This window comes from Accipiter gentilis, chromosome 2, assembly GCF_929443795.1.
Source record: "Accipiter gentilis chromosome 2, bAccGen1.1, whole genome shotgun sequence".
Taxonomy (NCBI): Eukaryota; Metazoa; Chordata; class Aves; order Accipitriformes; family Accipitridae; genus Astur; species Astur gentilis.
In genome coordinates this window covers 31,699,983-31,721,957 of record NC_064881.1, presented here as the reverse complement: position 1 = coordinate 31,721,957, position 21,975 = coordinate 31,699,983, and the positions used below count along the sequence as shown (strand labels likewise).

Here is a 21,975-nt window from a genome sequence, read left to right as displayed (position 1 = left end):
TGTGATTAACAGTAGTCAGTGTAATTTTGAAGGCCTAGTAGGCAGTTAAAGTACCTGTACATGTGTCCTTGTGGCCAGTGTAATGCCAAATAACATTGAAGTTGGCACATTTGGAACTGCCTTTCAATCTGCAACACATTTAGTATATTGCAGTAAACCTTAAGAGCAGAAACAACTGTGCTTGTGTCCTATTCCAGCAGGGAAAAAACCCCAAAAACTGTTCTCTCTGAAATGCCAACAAAAAGAGATCAACCACTGCACCTGAACAGTATCACGTCAGATTTTCTAGCTTATGTTTGTATCTACTTAATAATTATTGAAATGCATATACTCTTTTAACTGTTTATTTGTTTTGCTGCAGGTAATTCATTCAGGTTTTATATCGAGGAAAAGATTTTTGGCTAGGCCAAATGAAGAGGACTGTGTATTTGAGAAAATAAGAGAAGAGGACCTGTGATAATTTATTTCAGATACTGTCTGTCAAAATGAATTGTCTGGGTACAATAAACCCATTGTTGAAACCTTGAATTATAAGGGCAAAAAACCCCCCCCACCCTTCAGTGTAGTAACTTGCCTTTGCAGTGTTCTTTATAGTATTTGCAGCTCTCATGAACCAGTTCAAATGGGTGCTGGGAGTCTGGAGATGTCTTCCATACATGCTTTTTTTGGCTTTTTTCCCCCCAGACTGAAGTTGTTGGGGTGGAAAGGGGAGGGTTAATCAGAAACGGTGCTATGATGTTACAGGAGGAAAAAAGTATTGACATATCAGCTCATAATGTTTTTGTGAGTATTGGTGCAATTAGTATGATGGCTGAGCAGGCTATTGCCACCTAGACACTGTCTGGAAAAGGCACCTATTTCCTACAATCATTCCCCTCACTAGGACCAGTCATTCCTTTCAGCCAGAACAGACTCTTTCAGTGCCCTTATTGACCTGTTGAGTCAATCAGTGCTGATTCAAAAAGCTACCATGCTTTGGAGAGTGAAGGTATTCATGTGCTTTCTGGCACAGCAGCGGCTAGGGCTATCAGCTGAATGTATGGAACTGTGCGTCAGAAGTTGAGCTGTTTCATACTGGTAACACTGGGGTAAGCAAGTCCCTGATGCAGACATGCTGTTAACCACATCATTAAGTCATTTGCTACTACAAGAAGACTAAAGTGCCTAAACCATGATGCTCCATACCAGGCTTGAAGGATCTTCCGATTCTTCTTACTGTCCTTGCTTTGAAAGGCAGGATCAGGTGTGAGAACAGTGGAAGGAAGTGAAAATCAAAAGAAAGTCCCACTAATATTTTGGGGGAAGTCCAATAACTTCACTCCCCCCCCCCCCTTTTTTCTTTTATACATTTTTCCCATTTACTTACACCAGGAGCACCTTGGTGCTGAAGAGACCCGAGGTGCAGAGGAACTGCACTCTTTGCTGATTTTGTGGTGCTAAGGGGGCAGCGTACACAGCAGTGTCAAAAATAAAGCTCCCCCGAGAGGCGGAGTTTTGACAACCTCGCCTCGTTTCCTTTATTTAACGAAAAAACAGTCGACTGTTAAATTTTTTTACTTTTTCCCCCCCCCTGTAAGTCAGAGGCTTGATTCTTTTCACTAAAGCTGCTGCCCCTCCTCCAGCCGCGTACTTTTCCTGCCTCTCCGCTGGCTATCACCGCAGCCCGGTCCGTCCCGTTCCTGCGCCTCCCTCTCGCCCTTCGTTGCCGCCTCGGCCGAGGCTGCGGGCCTGCCCCGGGCTGGCCTGAAGGCGCCGTTACAGCCCGCGGCCGCCAGCGCTGAGGCGCCTCCGCTGCCCTCCTTCTGCCTGCAGAATTTATTTCCCCGCTGCTGCTGGAGGCCTTCTACCCACCAGCCGGGGAAACGATCCAAAACACAGAAGCAGGGTTGTAAACGGCTTCCTTTCGGAGCCGGAGGAGGCCGCGCCTCACCCCACCGGGCTGCGGGCAGGCGGCAGCCCTGTGAGGAGCGGCGTCCTGCCTCCGGCCGGGGACGGCCCCGGGGGGGGGGGGGGCGCTGGGCGGGCGGGCGGCCTGCCTGTGCCGCGCCTCCACCGCCGGCCCGGGTCAGCGCTTGCCGGGAAGGCGGCCCGGCCTCGCTCGGTGGGAGCGGCGCGGCCGAGGCGGCGGCCTGGGGGCCTCCTCTCCGCGTCGGCCCCGGGGGCAGGTCGCGGACGGCGGGGCCCGGCCCCGGGGCGCCCGGTCGGCGGCCTCCGCCCAGCAGGGGGCGCGCGCGGCCCCTTCGCCCTTCGCTCACCCGCCCGCCCTCTGCGTGCCCGAGCCGCCGCCGCCGAGTGGCAGGTACCGCGGGGAGGGGGGGGCGGTGTCGGTCCGTCGGTCTGTCCGCGGGGAGAGGGGCGGGGTCGGTCGGTCAGTCTGTCTGTCGGTCTGTCTGTCTTTCTGTGAGGAGAAGAGAAGAGAAGAGAGGAGGGCGCTGCCCGCCCGCCGGTGTGTGTGCCGGGCCCGGGCCCTGCCGAGCACGACGCGCCCGACGCGGAGCGGAGCGGAGCGGTGGGTGAGGAGCAGCGGCACCGGCACATCCCGCCCCGGGGCCGCGACACCCTCGCCGGAGCGGCGGCGGGGAGCGGGCCGCAGCGCTGCCGCCAGACCGCCGGTGAGGGCGTGCGGCGGCTCGGCCGGGAGCAGGGCCGGAGGGCCCGGGGGTCGGGCCGGGCCAGGCCAGGCCAGGCCGGGCCGGGGGCACCGCGGTAGGGACCCGGGGGCAGGGCGGCACGGGGGAGGGCTCGGCGGTGACAGGCACCGCAAGCGGCGACAAAAGCGACGTGGGGCCTGGGCAGCGCCCGGCCGGAGACCTGACGAGGTGGAGCGCAGTCGATGCTGCTTCGGTGGGAAGACGTTCGAGGGGAGAACGGCGAGTGCGCGGCCAGCCTTTATCACGGGAAGGGAGGGAAACGGCGACAGGGAAGCGGCTGCCCCCCCCCCCCCGACAGGCTAAGAAGGCTGCAGCCGCTGTGGCGGGCAGCTCCAGACCATACTTTTTAGGAGAAAAACAACGAAGATGAGTGAAACTAAAAGGCAGTACGTATTTTTGCCAGAAGAACTTTTTTTAACCTGTCCTCAAAACGGTCTTTGGTAAAGGAATTACTGTTTTTGAGGGAAATGGAGTAGTTATCTTTTTTTTTTTCCTAGACAACGCAAAAGTTTTGATCAGCTGCTGCAAAGCAAGTTGTTGTTGTGCTGAAAAGATAAGGGTAACACCCGAATGGTAAAGAGGATGGGGAAGTAACTAGAGACAAACTATGGTGGGTAATATTGAAAAGAAGATGTACCAAATCTGAGTATAAAAGATTATAAAATTAGTTCTGTCTTAAGACCAGTCTTATTAAATATTTAGCAAAGATGTTGATGTAGCAATTAATACTTTGCTGTTTTAGTTTGGTAGTGATCAAGAGTTGGAAGGCATTAGCAATATAGAAGAGGGTTACAGTCCTACACAGAAAGAATTGGGTGATCCTGAGAACTAGAGTATGACTAGTACAATAATAATTTAAAGGACAAGGGTTTGCGGTTGCAAGCTTGTAAGCACGCAGTTTACAGAAGAAATTCTTACCAGTTGAAAGCAACACAAAACCAAAATATGTGTTAGGTAGTTGCACGATATGCAGTTGTAGAAAAAGTGAATGCTGACTTAGGATAATCCAGAAGAAGTTGTTACTATTATCCACGAACAGAAGTCTAGAAAGAGAAAGCTCTAGAAAGTGAAAACTCTCCTCATTATGCAAAGTATATAATGTTAATCATTCTCAGGTAAAAAGGTAAAGTGGAACAGATGCAGGAAGATGTGCCTAGGACAGGTAGGGAAATTAAGAGTGTTGCAAGAAGCATTTGGCTTTCTTAGTTTTGCAGAGTAAAGGCCTTTTTTGCTTTCTGTTGAACCATCAAGGTAAACACTGTGAAGGGAATAAATTGAGCTAAAGAATGATGTTGAGACACAAATAATTTAACATAGATTTTAAGATTAATAGTATATGAAAATTTCTAACCATCAGAGAGCACTGATGTTCAGGAGCAACCTTCCAAAAGGTTAAGGAGGAGCAAAAGCCCAACACTTTTACAAACCAGTCACATTCCATCTAGGAAGTCATGCTATTGTTTGCTGCAGCAGGGAACTAAGCTTAGTGTTATATGTAGACTTGAAATCTGTTTTTCTTTTTTTGTTTGTAAAACAGATTATTAACAAGAACTTGTTAAATGTGGTTTTTAGAAGAAAAATAGTAGAGTTTGCAGTATGATAGGATTGGTGACAATCAGAAAATGACCCTGGCAAATTGCTCTCTTTTTTTATTTGAAGAGAAGGTATTGGAGAGTAAGTTGAGATGAGCCAAAGGCTGAAGTGTAGTGTGTGCATCTGCTGTCCTCTTACGAGAGGAACGTTAGTTTGCCTGTGCAAGAGGAGACTATAAAAATCAGTTCTGATCTGCACTCAATGATAGGTTTCCCTCTCAGCAGGTTTTGGTATCCTTCATTTAGAGTTGCCTTATTAGCAAGAGTGAAGGATTTGAAGTGGTGCCTTAAGTTGACTGTACTATCCCACCTCATATTCTTGTGCAGTTAATTTCTGAATACATGTGGTCTTGAAGTCCTCATCTGCAGCCCAGGACCCGAGATAACTGGTCATCCAAGGAGTGAACTACTAGTGGCTCTTCTAGAGATTTGGGTATGCTGGAATTCTGAGGGCTGTTTCTCTTTTGATCAGTCTGTCAGCTGATTGCCCTCCACATCATCTCAGTTGTGGATGCTCCACTTCCGTATGGGTCAGTTAATAAGCACATAAAATATTTCAGAGGGCAATGGTTTATACACATTACGTGAAACACATGATCCCTGATGCATTCAGCTTTCTTTAGAGACCATTCATAGCATGTTGTTGCTATAGATGACAGGCTGATGGGCCTGTCAAGAGCACAAATACTGAAATGTTCAGTTTTGTTGTGGTTTGCTTTACTATTTAAAGCCGATACTTACTAAATATGTGGCAAAAAGTTTTATCTCACACAGTACCTCATTGAAGCCATATCTTAGATTCTGGCTTTAGTTCATGTATCAACACCACTTTTCCGAGTGGCATTTCTTTCTTTTACTCTATTGATAAATTTTCAATTGACTAAATGGAATAGAGCTGCTTAAACACTAGTTTTGTCACTCAGCAAATTTCTCACATCCAAGTAATCTAGCTACATCAACTGAATTTTATAATATAAAGGCATAGATCTTTTAGTGATTGTTGATGGGGTTATATTCTCCAGCATGCTCAAGACTTCTTACAGTGTCAGACCAGCAATAATGGATGGTGACAGAAACAGGGCAGCAGCACATTTCGGGGAAGGCTTATGGTGTATGGGTTGCCCATGGATGGTATAGAATGCTTGTCTGTCGTCTTCACCTCTATGTTTTTTGCTCAGAGAAGCATACGCCTGTCCTTGGTGTGTGTTAGTATGCTAGGGACTGCTTCTGCCTGAGTTTGGATGCCTTTTTAGAGGTTTACTGTATCTTAAGGCTTGTCAGCTTTTACTAAAGTTTACTGAGTAGGATTGTAGATGCAGGTAATGTGATTTATAGAGTCTACTTGGATTTTCAGGAAGCAATAAAAAAAAGTACCCTACCAGAAACTTTTGAGGAGACTGGGTGCTTATAGCATAGAAGAAATTTCTTAAATGCAGAATTAGTTGAGTTGAAAAATTAAAAAGGGGTCAAAAATAAATTGCCAGAAAAAAGGAAGGGGGCAGAAAGGTGGCACATGAGCTTCAGCATACACAAAGGTAAGATGATGTCTTGGGTAGAATAATCTAAACCATGCTTGCACGGTGCTGAACTCACAACTGGCAGCCACCACTCAAGAAAAAGCTCTTGGTGTCACCATTGACTGTTCCCTGAAAACCTCAGCTCAGTGTGCCGTGGCAGCCAGAAAGCCAGGAGAATGGGGAGCGTCCTCAGGGAGGCTGCTGAGAAGACGACAGAGGGCACCATTTTGCTGCTCCAGCATCTTGGTGCACCCACATCTGGGGTAGTGTGTGTGGTTCTGGTCTCTGCATCTGAAGAAGGACACAGCGGGTTAGAGAAGGGCAACCGAAAGGGCCAAGGGGATCGGCTTCCTTAAGAGGAAAGACTGGAAAGTCAGGATTGTTGGCATTGGAGAGGAGATGTCTGGGGCGTGATCACGACTTACAAAATGAAGGCAGTGGATAAGGTGGGAGTTATTTGTCCAGCGTTGCGGCACTGGAGTGGGGGTTCCTTGCTGGGGCTGGTGGGAGGGTGGTTTCGGATGGGTATAGGGAAGGACTTCAGTGGGGGTGACAGGGGGAGCTGTGGAGGAAGAGAGTGCGGGCAGGTTCAGGAAGGGATTAGAAAAACTCATGAACAAGAGGTCCGTTGAGGGGCTGTTTTCCAAAAGGACTAGCCAGGGAGGTCCCCGATGTAACCCCAGCAGTGGCTGCTGGGGTGTGTTTGGGGAATGGGCTGCAGAAAGCAGCCAGGCTCATGTGCTCTCTCAAAGAAGGATCTCTGATTGCCACCCTTGACAGCAGAGTGCTGGGCGAGCTGGATCAATCCGATCCAGGACAGCAGGTTTTGTGAACTTAGGATCAGTCTTTCTGGTGGAAGAATTTTAGTTCTGCAGGGTTCAGTTCTGGAAGCTGAAGTGTTAGCATTTCCATGAGCAGCCTAGAAAAGGCAGTGAGCAACAAGGTGATAGTGTTTGCCAACGACATGGGTAGTGAAGATAAGGTCAACCGTGAAAAGCTGCAGAAGGACCCTGTAAGACTGAGTAACTGGGTAATACAATGTAATGGCACGTGAATTTGGTGTAGGTAGAGTCATTCAGGTAGCGTAAAAAGAATCCTCACTTCCCATGTGAAATACTGGGCTCTCGGTAATGAGCAGTATTTTGTAGTTATGGTGAATGGTTCCATGAAAATGTAACCACAGTGCTCAGCAGCAGTCAGAAAGGTAAATTGGAGAGTAAATATTATTGGGAAACAAGGAAAGATCAAACCAAAGAATCTTGCCATGCCACCGTGTTAATCCATGGTTCACCTCAAACACCCTGTGTGGTTCCCCTGCTCTGTGTCCCAGCTCAGAAAGCATACAGTGAAAATGAGTGAGATTTGGAGAAGCAAAACAAGACTGGTCAAAGACACAGACTGCCTTCCGTATGGAGAATGGCCAAGAAAGCTGGTACTCCGAAATTCACCCTGGAAAGGGATGTCTGAGGAGGATATGATGAAGGCCTGTAGAATCATGAGTGGTATGAAAAGAAGGGGCAGGGGTTGACTGTCCATTCTTCCAGCAGGAGAGCTGGGGGTCCACAAGTGAAGCTAACAAGGCCCTGATTCAGCAAGATGAAAAGATGTGGTTCTTCACAGGTAATTGAGTTGGAGAACTTAGAGAGTACATTGTGGATATTAAAAGTGTATGTGTTGAAAAGCAGAATGGGCAGATTTGGGGGGGTGGGGCACTGCGTGATGCTAAATACATAGGAACCCCATCCAGCTGAGAGAGATTTATTTTTTTTTTTAATGGAAATAGCAGTATTACATATGCTTGCTCTATTCTACTTTTTTCCCTGGCCTTTGCTTTTGGCCACCATTTGAAAAAAAGATACTAGACTTAAATGGACCTTTGCTGTGATTTGCTATGGCTACTTTTATGTTAGCTTCTTATTCACAAGAGTAATAATCAGCATGGACTTTCTTCTGTACGCTTTCTCTTCATCATTTCTCAAATAGAACTGAGTACCACCTGTCAAACCTTTTTAAAGAAACGCGAGTATTGCTGTTCGTTGCCGGGACATCAGCTTTCATGTTGACAATTGGGTCTTTTACTGATAAGTTACTAGCATTTAGGAAGTTACCTAAAGGCAGATGTTTTCCCTGTATGAGTGATGTCTTTTATTTCTAGGCTCAGCAGGATCCATTGACGCAATTGGTAAACATTAGTTGAGCTACTTCACTCTCAGGTTCAATAGTTACAGTTTGAAATCTATTCACATCTTTCCAGTCATCTTTCATTACATTTTTGGTCAATTGCAGCCTCCGTGCACATCAGGAGCTTAAGGCAGGCCTCCATGATTCTCCTTAGACTTGCCAGTTGTCCTTGGAACCTGTAGACTGCTGATTTACCCCCTTCAGTCCCTTAAGACACACTGTTGGGCAGAGACTAGTACTAGAGGTTTGCTTGCATGGGGAAATTTTTTGAGCCTAAGCATGGTGAAGTAACTATTAATGAAAAATAGCATCAATATATGTATATTAATTAGAAATACAACCTTGATAGTTGTACTGTTTCATCTTACCATGTCATGTAACATGATCCAACATGGTATGATTAAGTATTTAAAGTCATGCTGTATTGACAGAGATTTAGAATATTTAAAAGAAGTAAATGTATCAGTTAACTATTTGGCTTTGATGAACTGGTTTAATGAGTTACTGTGTGTGAACATGAAAATTCTGAGCAGAAATATCTGTATCCAGCAGTGGTAGTAACAGTCGTGTGTCTGACAGCGTTAGTTATCTTATTGGTATTATTTGTTGATATAAAATAATAAACTCTAATGAACAAGCAGAGCAATATATTATTTTAAAGGTAAAGTCAAACATGGTTATATATATAAATGACTTACAAATTTAGGAGATGTCTGCTTTTGAAAGTGACCTGCTTCTGTTCAGTAGCCATTAAACTGGATTTGATGTTGTATATATTACTGAGGCCGTGTCATCAAGGCTATGTATGACTAAGAGGGTATAAGCTATCATATATATTGTAAGAAAGTAAGAAAATATGGACTGCATGATAATAAGCAGTTTAGTGATAGGTTCCTGGTTCTTAGTTTGCTTTATTGCTGGAATAAAGCTGACTAAACTCTGATGTCTGATGATTCCTGCTGGACACTTAAAGTTTTTCCCATTTTAGTAAACTTGTCATCTCAGACTTATTGTTTGTAGGTAAGGATGGGGCTTTTTGTGTGTGAGGGTGTGTGTGGTGTTCTGGTTTTAGTTTCGGTGTTTTTTTAAGAAACAGGCATAGATGCATACTTTTTTAAAGAAAATACCTTTGTCTTCAGAACTAAAGCCACATACCGAAGTCCTCATTTCACTAATACAGGATCAGAGCTTGAACGAGATTGCTGTTTATACCACAAGGGAATAGCAGTTTGGACTTCAGAATTCTTTTTTATCAAGTTTTATAAAATCTTATTTTCAGGCATTCCATCATTTTCTTCTCAGGAAAATAGAAAACACCACAAAATGTAGGAAAAGTGGTCCGTGTGAGCACAGGGTTACCCACCACACCAGCATCTATGTGAGTCGGACAGGAATTTGTCAGTCCACGTGGTGGCAATCTTCATCCAGCCACGAGTGCTGTGTCCGCCTCAGCAGCTTGTGGCCAGCCGCCTTCTGAAGATCCCTTGCTGCTCAGTTACTGTGCTCTTCTTTTCCAGAAGACTGTGTCAAGGTCTGCAGCAAATTTAAACACAAACACTTCATTAGGAGCAGAAGAATTCCCTCTATTCTGTTAAAAAACAAACAAATAAACCCACAACAAAACAATATGGGATGACCTTTGATATTTTCTTGACTAATGTACATTAGCACCCTACATGTTCCCAGCAGAAACAAAGAAGTTGAATAAAGGTTTGTGAAGAGGTTGATAATTATGACCAATATAAGTGCTTCAATAACTTTCTCTAAAAGCAGATGTATTCAAACTGATCACAACGGTCAGGGAAGTGCTGCAGTTATTTACTGATTTACCTGAGCCAGTTGTAGAGAGTTAACAGATGACCTGATGAAATCTGTAAATTGCCTTTCTTCTTAAATAGTTCTTTTGCAAAAGATGAAAAATGAGCAAGGCTCAAAAATACTTAGATGTGTATTTGATAGAAATTAAGTGCACTGAAACATGTAATGCAACTGAATTACCAGTTAAGTGTAGCAAGGATAAAACGTTTGTGAATCTGGTTGTCAGTAAAGGTGTTTTAAAAGAATGATCTCTTTCCAATTGTTCCCTTATTTTGTGTACATAAATACACAACGCATGTACTATATGATCTGGGGAGGCATTCTGCAACCCTGGATTGGCATTTGAGATCTTATTTATTTTTTATCTTGTAATGTTGCCATACTGTACAATGATGAGCAAAGCTACCTGTTTCCCAATGCCATTGTCTGCTGATCCATAAAAGAGCAGCAATAGTTATTCCAATTTTTTCATAAAGCACTTTGTAGCCTGTATGTGTAAAGCACTATATATGTGCAATGTGCCAAAGTTTCTACTTGCAGGATGGTCCTGACATCAAGAGAATACACCTGTATGTCTCATGTCTGCAGAAGGCAATGGGAATTACTGAAAACGAATAGCATAAATAATGTTCTTGTATAACCACTTACCTGTGTGTCTGTCTAGAGACATGAAAGGAGAGGTGGCTCTTATGAACCTGCTGTGATACCTTGAATCCAGGAACTGTTGAAAAAATAACTGAAGTTAGGAAGGGAAAATGCTGCCAAATACAGCTGTGTGTAAGACAGACATCATTCTGTATGAACCTGAGATGCTGCTTTTAGCAGCAGGTCTGTATTAGTGGAGCAATAAACCTCTGTTCCAGTTGGACTGAATAGGTGAAGGTTTTTAATAGAAGATACAGAGCTCTCAGTGGAACTTGGTATAGATAATGGGGTTCTTTCCTAAACAGAAATGACAGTTGATCATATGATTTTTTTACTAAATAGAACATTTATTCAGTTAAATAACTTGTTAGTAAGTTACACATAAATACAGGTGTGCATAAAAACTTACCGAGGAATTTCTCCCTCAACCTACCTAGAAAGGGAAGAGAATGATACTGTTGGATTTACATTTCAACATCTGATCAGTGTTCAGAGGATACACAAGCAAGGTAATGTGGTTTTGGTTTGGTTTTTTTAATTATTAAATTACACCTTTTTAAAAAAAAATATCCTGTATATCCAAAGAGAGCTTATCTTCACATAGTGTTTTTAAGGGAACGATCCCATTTGACCAGGAAACTTTGCCTTCAGAGATCATGGGCTTACAGTTTAAGCAAAGTACTGGAATGTTTTTCATTCATTTAAAGACTGAAGAGGAAGAGCTCTGCAAGCCACTGCCACTGAAGTACTCTCAAAGTCCATTACAGAAAGAGGAAGCTGTTCGCCACGAGGGAGTTGGCAAATGTATATTTTAGAAGTAATGCATATTGTGTGTTTTGCTGGCACAGGGTTGGGGATGTTACTTTTTCTTGGGTTTGTTTTCGTTTCCGTTTCTTGGTGGTGGCAGTTTCTCTAGTGGTAGTCTTACTGATGCTTAGGTTCTAGATGTCAAAGTGTGTATTAATATTGAGAAGTCCCAAGTACTGAGCTGTGATATAGTTCTGTTGTCCTGATGTGTTGTTTTAAAATAAGGACAATTACTTCGGTTTTTCTGAATGTTCGTGGAAATATTGTAGTTTTGCAGAACTGGTAAAACCTATGTAGCAGTGACTGGGTGGTTAATTACAATTTGTAAGGTTCATTAATATTTTTGCAGTGGAGAGACGGGTACATTTTGTGATTCTGTCTCACAATCTATCCATTTTCTTTTTCTGGAGCTATTTGGTAGCTGTTGAACTTACTGAGAAGGCAGAGACAGTAGCATATATTTACTGCAAAATAAAACTGTCCACGATTAGTGCAAATTTAGGACTAGTTTAAGAAATGACAGGACTTGCATCTAGCTTTATGGTTTGAATTATTGAAGATCACTTCTGGCTTCTGCAGGTGTGAACGTGTTGTACAACAGATCAGCATGTGACACTGAGTTACCATTGTACAGTGGGAGAAAAAGGACTTAATAAATGGAAGTAAATTATTCTTACAGAATCACTTAATATAAGCAATCCTTTTGAAAACAGAACCGTTCAGTTAGATTTCCTATCCTGTACTAGCCCACATATGTCATAGAAGTGGCTTACAGCATAATTTCTAAAATTATTAATAAAAGTACATTGTGCTCAGGCTATATCTGTGTTGTATAAATTTAGTGAAATGTATTCTTATATTATGCCTTTCTAATGGGAATCCTTCTCTCTTGGGAGAACATCTTTGAATTTACTTTTCATAAAACTAATTTTCTTTCAAAGTACCAAGTTATTAACAGCAAAACTTTTTTTTTTCTTTAACAGAAGTATCATTTAAAAGATACATTTTCGGTAGATAGTGATGCATTTTTAGAAGTGGTCATTTACTGAACCAAATTAAATTTATTTAACTCCAGTAGTAGTAGTAGTAATTTATAGGGATATTCAGAACGCTCATTTTGCAATACTTTTGTGTCTTGTTACTAATGCAAGTCTGTTTGTTCTAATTTGTGCCTGTGACATTAGTGCTTAATGGTAGGCGTACCAGCTTTTAGGCAGGTTCAGAGTTGTTATATGATTCACCTTTCAGAAGCGATTTAAAAAGAATGCCTAATGCTTTGGAATTTTGTTGCTAAATCCACTGCATTAGATATTCATTACATCAATAAGCTTTTTGATACATACTGTGGACAGAAATGTAACCACAGTTTGTTTATTCAAAAACACTTAATTAAGTTGGCTATTGTAATTTTTTTCCGAGTTTTGTTAGACAGGAAATTTTGCTAAATTGGGTTAAATTTGAGGGAAGAACGTATCATTTGGGGACTGGCATTTTAGAGGTAGTGTATAGTTCAGCTTTGCATGCAGTTTGTGTCTGGCATAAGTTAGGTAGCCATATGTGAAATAGAACTGTGTTTGTAGAAAAAATCTTTTTAATCACAAAGATAAATCAAACCAGATGGTCCAGATTTTTTTTGTGTGTGTGAATGCATTTGCTTAGTCCACAATCTTCAAGCATTGGGAAGAAGGATTTGTTGGTCTTTCTTCCTGTGAAATACTAAGGTTTCACTTAAGTCTTCTACATTTCAGCAATCAATACTAAAAGGTTCTAGTGATAACAAATTCTGAATTGGAATTACCTCCAGTTACACTTTCTGATAACTGCTAATCTTTGTGCTTCCTTTCCTGAAAAGATAAGGCAGTGACGGTTTTTTTTTTTTTTTCCTGGTATTATTAGCTAATGTTTCATCAGACTTGTATGTGAAGTGATGGGGAATTCTGTTAGGCTTTATCAGATGTACGTCTGGTATGAAAATATAAACATTAGCTTACATTTTACAGAGCATGCCATGTCGTTCCTCAAATAGCATGTGTCTCTTCCAGTATAATATTCTGTTGTTGATTTATGTTAGGCCTTGTTTTATTAAACAGTTTTAAACACTCAAATATTATTTTACAAGTGAACCGCGATCTTTTTATCAAGTACAAGGAGGGACTTGTGCTGTTGATATGCAGTTACTATATATGATAGTTGGAGGTTTTAAAATTATTTATGATCTTGCTTTAGGGAAGATTTAACGTGGACTGTAAAGGTCACAATCACATCATACAGAAGCGGGGCCCAATATTTTTCTCAGCAAAGATTGGACTAGCAGAGTTGAAGAAGAATTCTCATATCATTTATGATTTGGGTGGGAAATGGGCAAGAAAATTGAAATTGCTGTCAGCTGGGAATCTTAGCTTGGCAACATCCAGGGGTTTTGTAACATAATCACTGGAAACACGAGTGAGTACATTGTCCTTTCTTTTTGTGTAGGATTATAAGAAGGCTGTTAGTACCCTAAATGACATCAGTCTTGCATGAAATGTTTTATGGTACGTCAGTGAACTGACCTTTTGCTATTGGGGATGACTGTGGAAAAGGATGCTTGAGCCAGTGATATATCATCACGTGCTAAAAACATACTTGCAGCCTAGGGGAATGTATTCTGCTTAAAATCATTCCGTATAGAGATACCAGGATGTGGAAGTTACTCCAGTCTCTTTCTCCTCTGCATCCAAGAAAGAAAAAAGAGTTGTGCATTCCTGCACTGGGAAACTAGACAGTGTTGATACATGTAGCAGAATTTGTCCAGATAGGAAATACAACCTACTGAAGTTTAAATATGATTTATTAACCTGAACATCCCCAAATGCTACAGCTGTTAATCAGACCAGTGTGTAAACATTTTGAAATTACTTCTGTAGGTACTTTGATCTTGAATTTGATCTAAAACATGGGGGAAGATCTATAAAATATAGACATTATAAACTCTTGAAAAAAGGACAGGTTTTAAATCGAATTCTTTGGCTACTGGCCATGTTTCCATTCTCCCGGCTGAATGAGTGCACTGGTGTGGAAGGATACCTTATATAGATGAGAAAATTTACATCTGCATATAGCACTTTTAATAGGATGTTCATATAGTTAATCAGAACACTGCTACATTGTGAGCCCAAAGTACAAACCCTGGGCAAGTGAAATATTCAAGTGAAGTTTCAGTTCAGTTTCAATTCAAAGCTTATCTAGTAAAATCAGTTTTCTTTCCTGTCACTTTAACTATGTCATGTCTGTATTGAGGTTTCTTCTCAGGATTTTTACTGGTTTATATGATTTATATGATTTTTTTTTCACCTCTTCTCTGAGGGAGTGCAGATCTTTGCTGTCCAATCTTCTAGATGTTTTCATTTCTTCTTACCATTGCATCTTGCACATTTTGCCATCCTCTTGCATAGTCATTCTCTTTTTTCATTATTGTTTTCATCTTTTCTGTGTCCCATAAGCACAATGTCATCATACCCTCATTATTTGACTCATCCTGAAAATATTCTTCAAAACTTAAATCATAGTTCATGAAATATTCCGTATCAAGAAATCCATGGTGAAACAACATTTCTCTTCCTCTTTTAGATTCTGATACAGAAAAGGACTTAATCCTTTATTTAATATTAAGCCAGAGAAACTACGTTTGTGCTTCTCCATATTGGGATTCTAGTTGAACCCACAATAGCTCCATACTTGATTTTACCATTGTCCTCCTTGTATCCACTTCCAGTTTTCACTTTCAGGTGGGCAATTTCATGTAATACATTCAGTTTTTTATGGTCTGTATTGCTATTCTTGTTTGTTCAGTAGTTTGTGTATCTGTGGCACTATAATGTTGTGCAAAGAGTTTTGAAAAATATATTTCCTGCAGGATGAAGAATTAGTATTTATAGTGATGAAGCATTTTCAGCAACTGACTGTGCATCAAAATTCAAATTCAGATGGTGGAAATCCCACTGGAGTAGCATTGCTTATAGCTAGTAAGAGTTGCAGTTAGCGTCACTGTATCTGTTAACTGAATTGTTTATGGTTTCCTGGTTTATGAATGGTTGTTGTTCTCCCTTTCAGTTCTGATCTACAGTGTTTTGGCCTTTAATATCAATACTGCTATGTGATCTCTTACTAGGTGAAAGCTAATCACCTGTCTTGCATTTGTGGCATTGATCTTAATCAGTTTTCTGTAATAACAAAGCTCTGCTGCTGTTTCCAGAAGTGTAAGACTAAAAGGAGCTCTTTCCATATTACCAGAAGGGAATGCAGCACACGAAGTTAATATATATGACAGGAAGATTTCAGAGGTGGTTTATAAGCTAGTTTGCATTCTTGTTTGGGAACCTGAGCAGTCTACCAAATATTTGCATTGTATTTATTTGCCTGGTTTCACCATAATTTCTTCCAACTTTTGCTTGCAGGTTAGTCACCTACTCCAGAGAGAATCAGAACAATGTCCTATGTTTTTGTAAACGACTCTTCCCAGACAAATGTGCCATTGCTGCAGGCTTGCATTGATGGAGATTTTAACTATTCCAAACGACTGTTAGAGAGTGGTTTCGACCCAAATATTCGTGACAGCCGAGGCCGAACAGGCCTTCACCTTGCTGCAGCCAGAGGAAATGTAGACATCTGTCAGCTCTTGCATAAGTTTGGTGCTGACTTACTAGCCACTGATTACCAAGGTAACACAGCCCTTCATCTGTGTGGGCATGTGGATACCATCCAGTTCCTAGTTTCTAATGGACTTAAAATTGATATTTGGTAAGTCACTGTTGTTTTTTTACAGCACATATTATAAAATATATTAGTCTTCTGTCACTAGAGCCTTGCATATGAATCTGCTGTTGCTGAAATTTGGTGCAATTCCACTATTTTAAGATATCACTTAATAAAAACACAAAATAAGAGGCAGGAAAACAATAAGAGGCCACTTCTGCTAGTCTGTGCAACAAGCAAAGCAAATAAAAATAGCAGCTGCTGGTGTGGGCTGCTGTGTCTAATTCTGCCTCACTGATGACATTGCTATCCTGGTTTGGCCAGACAGCCAGGTGTGGGTGGTTGACACCAAAGAAAAAAAATCACATTGACTACTTTAAAAGAATTTTCTCCACCACGGTTCTATTGTTTTAATTGTTGTACTGTAGAAGACAAAGAAAATACAGTATGTGTGTGTGTCAGTTCATTCCCATACTCCTTTGGTAACAATGCTTCCCTTTCAGTGTTCTCCCCCTCCCTCAAAGTCTGTGACTCAGTCCTTCGTTTAAATATTGTATATTCTTTCCTTCTGGCTTCTAGCAGCTGTCAGATGCCAGTGCTCAGATGCCAGCTCTCAAGCTGCAAAGTAACTAGCTGTTTCACTGCAGTAACTGAATTATTTTGTTTGTGGAACTTTCTGCATAATCACAACGCATGCAAAAACTGGTAGTAACTTCAAAACCTTTGAGTTTTTAAATCTGCCCCTTTTTCACCTGTCCCTCATTAAAGTTTTCAACTCAGCAAAACTAGTTACTGGCAGACCAGATTCTTTATGGGTTGTGGGTGATTTTTTTAATTTTTTTTCTCATTTCAAACAACTCTGGTGCAAATTCCTAGTATTGAAGGCAGCTCTGGTCCTAGTCAGTATTATTTTAATAGTAGCAGAGGGACCATCTGTATTTTATTTCATTTTTGCTTCACGTCCTAATACCCACATGGAAAAAGGAACTATGAGGAACCAGATTGCACAATTCCTTCTTGAAATTAAGCTTAATCATGAACATTGCCATAAATCTACTGGGTTTTTTTTGTTATAGCACCCAGAGATTCCAATTAGATTAGAGTACTAGGAATTTTGATTTTATTTAAAGGAAAAAGAGTTGTACAATTTCAAACCTAAATATACTGATTTTCTTCTATAGTCAGTTATGCCATAACTTGTATTGATAGGAATTTCTTACTGTCTGATATGACAGAAAATGGTTCTGAGGACTAAAATGTAATGTGTTATGCTGAGTTGTCTTGTTACAAAATTTCTATATTAAAAGTTTTCTTTCTTCTCATGTCCTTTTGTGGGTTATTTTAGCAATCACCAAGGTGCAACACCACTTGTTCTTGCAAAACGAAGGGGTGTGAATAAAGATGTGATTAGACTTCTGGAATCTTTAGAGGAGCAAGAGGTGAAAGGATTTAACAGAGGAGCTCACTCAAAGCTGGAAACGATGCAAACTGCTGAAAGTGAAAGGTATTTACAAAACAAAAATAATTACTAGGACAAATAATGTTTATGGCTTTTAGATTTTTGTGATTGACTTGATTGTTCTTCAAAACTGATAATATCACATTTGGCCTGGTATTAGCAGACCAAATCAAAATAAAATTTTAAATTTTGGAAAAATCTCCTTAAATAGATCAAATGTAAGAAAAAAAGAACTTTCTCTATTGAGATTTTAATTTCATGGTGGAAATTTTTAAAAATAATTACTCATTTTCCATTACAGACTCTCAGAAATGAATGTTCTACCACTTATCACAAAGCCAAAGGGAAAATGGGGTGAAATGCAAAATGCCAGTATCACAGGCTAATGTAGCATCCTTTCAATAAGATGGATTGTCTATGCAAAGAAGGGATAGCAGACTTTTAATCTATCTGAACTTGAATAAAGGATGTGATATGGTGCCATGTATGAAATTTCTATCAGTAGTAGTCCTAGAAAAGATGGACAATAAAGTAAGAATTTTGTGGTGGCTAAAAAAATAGTTGAAGGAGAACTGAAGATTTCAGGAAAATTGCTGACAATTTCAGGGAAAGTATTGGATTAGAGGGAAGTTACTAACGCATTCCTAAAGGTCTGGTCCTGGGACTGTGCTTACTTATAATTTTCATAAATGGTACTGGCATAGAAAGTAGTAGCATGTTAGTGATACTAAGAAGTGAGATATAGGCAACCCAGAGGAAAATTGGGGTGGCATAGACAAAAATCTGGGATGACAAGGGAGAGGAAATTAGTAGGAATAAATTGTGATTCAGTAGCACAATATGCAGCTTCATTTACCTAAAGCTATATGCTGTAAAGTGGAAGTTCCTCAGTGGAAAATGAGGATATAGCAGAAAAGGCTTGATGTATTAGCCAGTTCTGGCAGTTGACGCTACTCTGAAAAAGGCAATGAAGTTCTAGAATGCACAAAACTAGATATTTCCACTCAATAAAGAAAACTGTCAGTGCCATTTTAAAAAGCAATGGTAACTTCTGCTGTGTAGTACGTTTTTAATGCTCTTTTAGCTCCATTCAAAAAAGTTTAATTTATCTTTTAAGAAGTGTGGAGAGGCATTACTTCAGCGCTCGAGGGAACAGAGCATCTCCTTGTGAAAGGAGGCAACTAGAGCTCATTTCAACCTGGCAGAGTGAAGGCTGAGAGGTGTGTGGTTGCTGACAAGAAATACTGGTTTTGGACAACATGAAATAACTATTTAAGACAAAAGCTGATGATAGCACAAGAGCCAAAGGATACAGATAAACCACAAATACTTTTTTGATTGAAAATTGGGAGTCGTTTTTTACAATGAGCTTCCAAGACAGCCTTCTTGTAGGATTTAGATGAGGCAAGAATCCTTGCAAGTTTAAATGGAGGCTAATTCTCTTGCAAAAAACCATTGAATTGCCAGTAAACATGACAGAACATGGGACTGAGTTTGTTCTGGGTTTTTTTTAATTCATATTGGAAACAGGATATCAATGTTGTTTGAAATACTTGTTCTTTCTTACACAGAATTTATTCAAATTTGTAATTTTTTATATTGTCTAATAATGATCATGAGCTGTGACTGCTGGAACATTATATCACAAAAGACAGGGAGTTTTGTCACATAATTGTTGTTCAGTTTGGTGAAAAGGTACACAGGCTTCACTAGAAATGAAAATTTAACTCTGTAGAAGGTATTGTTATCTAAGTTGAGTAAACAGAAAAGGTGGAACCAACAAAATTACAGAAAGCATGCAAAATACTCCCAGTGAGCAGATTGGAAGTTCTTTCTTATACATCAGGTGACCCCACTCATCAGAGAGACTGTTTTGAGCCCTGAAAGAGAAAATTTAATATTATTCTCAAAATTACATGGGTATAAATTAGTAGAATTTGTGCATATTACCTTTCTGATTTAACTAAATTTTATTGAAGTTGCTTGTCACACGGAAGTGCATTTATGTTGTTTTTGTTTAAACAAATGGACCACCAGCTCAGCCCCATTTAAATTCCAATTTTTTATTTGATAGTGTCCCTTTAATGAACATAGCTTCCTTTCTGTTATTTGACCTTCATAAATGTTATATTGTTTGCTTTGGCAAGGAAGTCAGCAACTCTCCTTGGGGAGAGGCACAGAGACATAAACAGTGTACTACCCAGCTTGTTTGTGAATGTGTTTAAAATGTCTGAAATACATTATTTTTAAAATAACAAATAACAGATGCCTAGAGCAGCAAAAGCGAGCGAGTTTGTGTGCTGTTTGCTTTGTAAATAAATAATGTCTTTGTAACAGTTGGCTTTTCAGACCTCCACAGTTTCACTCCTCCCTCTTAGTATTATTTTCACATTTTAGAGACACTGAGATGAATGTCTTCTGTCCTCTCCCCTCGCAACTCTGCTACATTATGTATGAACCTATGGAGAAATAATGGTTGCTCTTTCTAGAAACAGTCTCTGACTTAAGTTTTCTGCTCCTTATTATGTACAGTTGCTTCTGCCCTGGTAGCAGAGGCCAAAGCTAGATTCCCAAGTCAAATTTATTTTCTCTTCCTCTACACTCCTCCCAGTGAGGAGTGGCACTGTGCTGTCAGGAGGCAGAGCTCGCTCTGTCCGTCTTTCAGCACAGACAATCTGTCCATCTACGCAGCCCAGCATGACCTGTGACTGTGCCCACGAGTGCATCCAAATGTGAACTTCCACGTTGTGCTGGAAACAGAAGAGAACATCTGTCTAGGCTATGTGGCTCAAACTCTTCTGTCGGATGCATTGCTGCATTACCATTTCTTAAGCAAAAGAATGCTTATATATGTAAAATAGCAAAAGTGTTTTCTATGTACCCTTTTCTATTTAATGAGCAAGCATGTGATCTTTTCACTTAAATTGCATTGCACCTTTATTTAACCTCTCTGGGGTTATGTATTAACTAGTTAGTACTTAAATGAGTGAGTAGTTCTGTTCTACACCAGTAGCTGTCTTTTGTTTAACACTTTGTTTTGCTTGGGAAATCATAACAAGCAAGGAAGATCACTAAATCCTGCAGCTATGGGCAACCAAAATAGCTTTACAGCAAGGTAAATGTTTAAAAAACAAAAAAGACAAGCTGTTTAATAGACAAATTCTGAAATCTTCTGCGTGTGATGCTGCAATACTTCAGCAGGCTATGGGAGTTATTATTCTTCAGTGGCTGTACTTCCTGAGAAAAATACCATGTGAATAGTGTGAAGTTTTTCCGTGGTGTAATCTTAGAAGAGAGATTCATAAGTGAGACCTTTTCCTGATAACAATCATTTGTCAATTTATTATTGTGACCAAGAACAATAGCATTTCTACAATTAGTTTTGACTTGGAAATGACTTTTTCCCTGAAATGTTTTCTTTTATTATTGCTATAAGAGATATCTAGGAATATGATAACAGAAAGCAATTAGAAGGGAGGGAAAAAAATTGGTTTTCCTCTGCTTATCTTCTGCTATTGACATCATTGTGTACGTAGTTGGTTTCACCATTTCCTTTCTGTACTTGTCAGAGCCTGATCCTTTAAACACCTCTAAATGTAATCTCATTCAAGTGAGATGTAGTAGGACTGTGCAAATGGCTAAAATTTTACATAGGTGAAATCAAGTGATGAGAAAGTTTCCCTATTCTTCATGAGGTTTTACATACAGCAACAGAGAAAGTTTCCTGTTATAAACCAATTGTGAAACCAGCAAAATGGGGAGAATGATACAAGAGTCCATGCAGCATTTGAAACAACTTACGTTTTTTCTAAAGGCGATTAATTGTCAAAATGACTTCATCATTCTAATTTTATGTTTGTTTCTTGTTTAAAAGTGAGAGTTCCGGTCCCTAATTTATAGTCTGACAATTTAAGGGGGCCTGATGGATTGGTAGTGGAATGTTAAAACATCAAAGCAGCTGCTGAATGCCATATGGCAGAAAGCACAGCAGTGCCAACTTGTCTTGAAGATCAGAAAGTTTCTGAACTTCTTGTTATCCAAATTTATTGTTCCTGTGATATTTTTATGCTAGAGAAGAGGCCTCTGTAACAAAGACATGCAGGAGAGTAGTAAAGATCACTACAGAGTTCAGAATCTAAACTATATTGGTTAAAGTTTCCATTTTATTCATCAGTTTATTTTTAAATCATAATTTGTTGTTTTATTAACAAGAGCTGTGCCCCTTGAGGTTTTAGTTTATGCTTCATTAAATTTTACTGAGCCATATTTAGTAGGAATTACGTGGACTGGCTTGATGGCTTCTAGGTGGGAAGCCTGCAAACTCAGTGCAGTTGTAGAGGTATAAATATCATTCTCTTTAGACAGGTTAATAAGACATCCTTTCAACTAACTTAAGTTTAGAGTTAGGAGTCTTTTCCTGATCTGCTTTGTCTTGATTTAGCGGGGGCAAAGCTATAAATCGGCAGGTGGGTTTAGTTTTTAATTTAGAATGTTTTGGTTGCTCTTAGTAGGATTACTGTTGGACTTAAAGGTGCATTCTTTTGCTCTGATGTATTTTTAACTTTAATCCT

The 21,975-nt window shown here is 40.3% G+C and overlaps 2 protein-coding genes across 12 annotated transcripts in view; both read left to right on the top strand.

Moving 5' to 3' along the window:
* SNX31 (sorting nexin 31) overlaps nucleotides 1-14,908 on the top strand; it is a 45,960-nt gene extending 31,052 nt beyond the window's left edge. For 2 of the 3 annotated variants that reach the window (XM_049828269.1, XM_049828259.1), the window contains exon 14: nucleotides 362-528. In XM_049828269.1, coding sequence (XP_049684226.1) covers nucleotides 362-457 — 96 coding nt within the window. In that variant the 3' untranslated portion in view covers nucleotides 458-528. Of the gene's footprint in view, nucleotides 1-361; nucleotides 529-14,820 lie in introns of those variants that run through there. The other variant, XM_049828277.1, reaches the window with a different exon arrangement.
* Nucleotides 1-21,975, top strand: part of ANKRD46 (ankyrin repeat domain 46) — a 67,436-nt gene that overhangs the window by 2,378 nt on the left and 43,083 nt on the right. The window contains exons 1-4 of one of the 9 annotated variants that reach the window (XM_049828313.1): nucleotides 2,316-2,612; nucleotides 7,308-7,380; nucleotides 15,648-15,990; nucleotides 17,291-17,449. In XM_049828313.1, the coding sequence (XP_049684270.1) occupies nucleotides 15,680-15,990; nucleotides 17,291-17,449 (470 nt within the window). In that variant the 5' untranslated portion in view covers nucleotides 2,316-2,612; nucleotides 7,308-7,380; nucleotides 15,648-15,679. The other 8 variants (XM_049828300.1, XM_049828348.1, XM_049828338.1 and 5 more) reach the window with 8 other exon arrangements.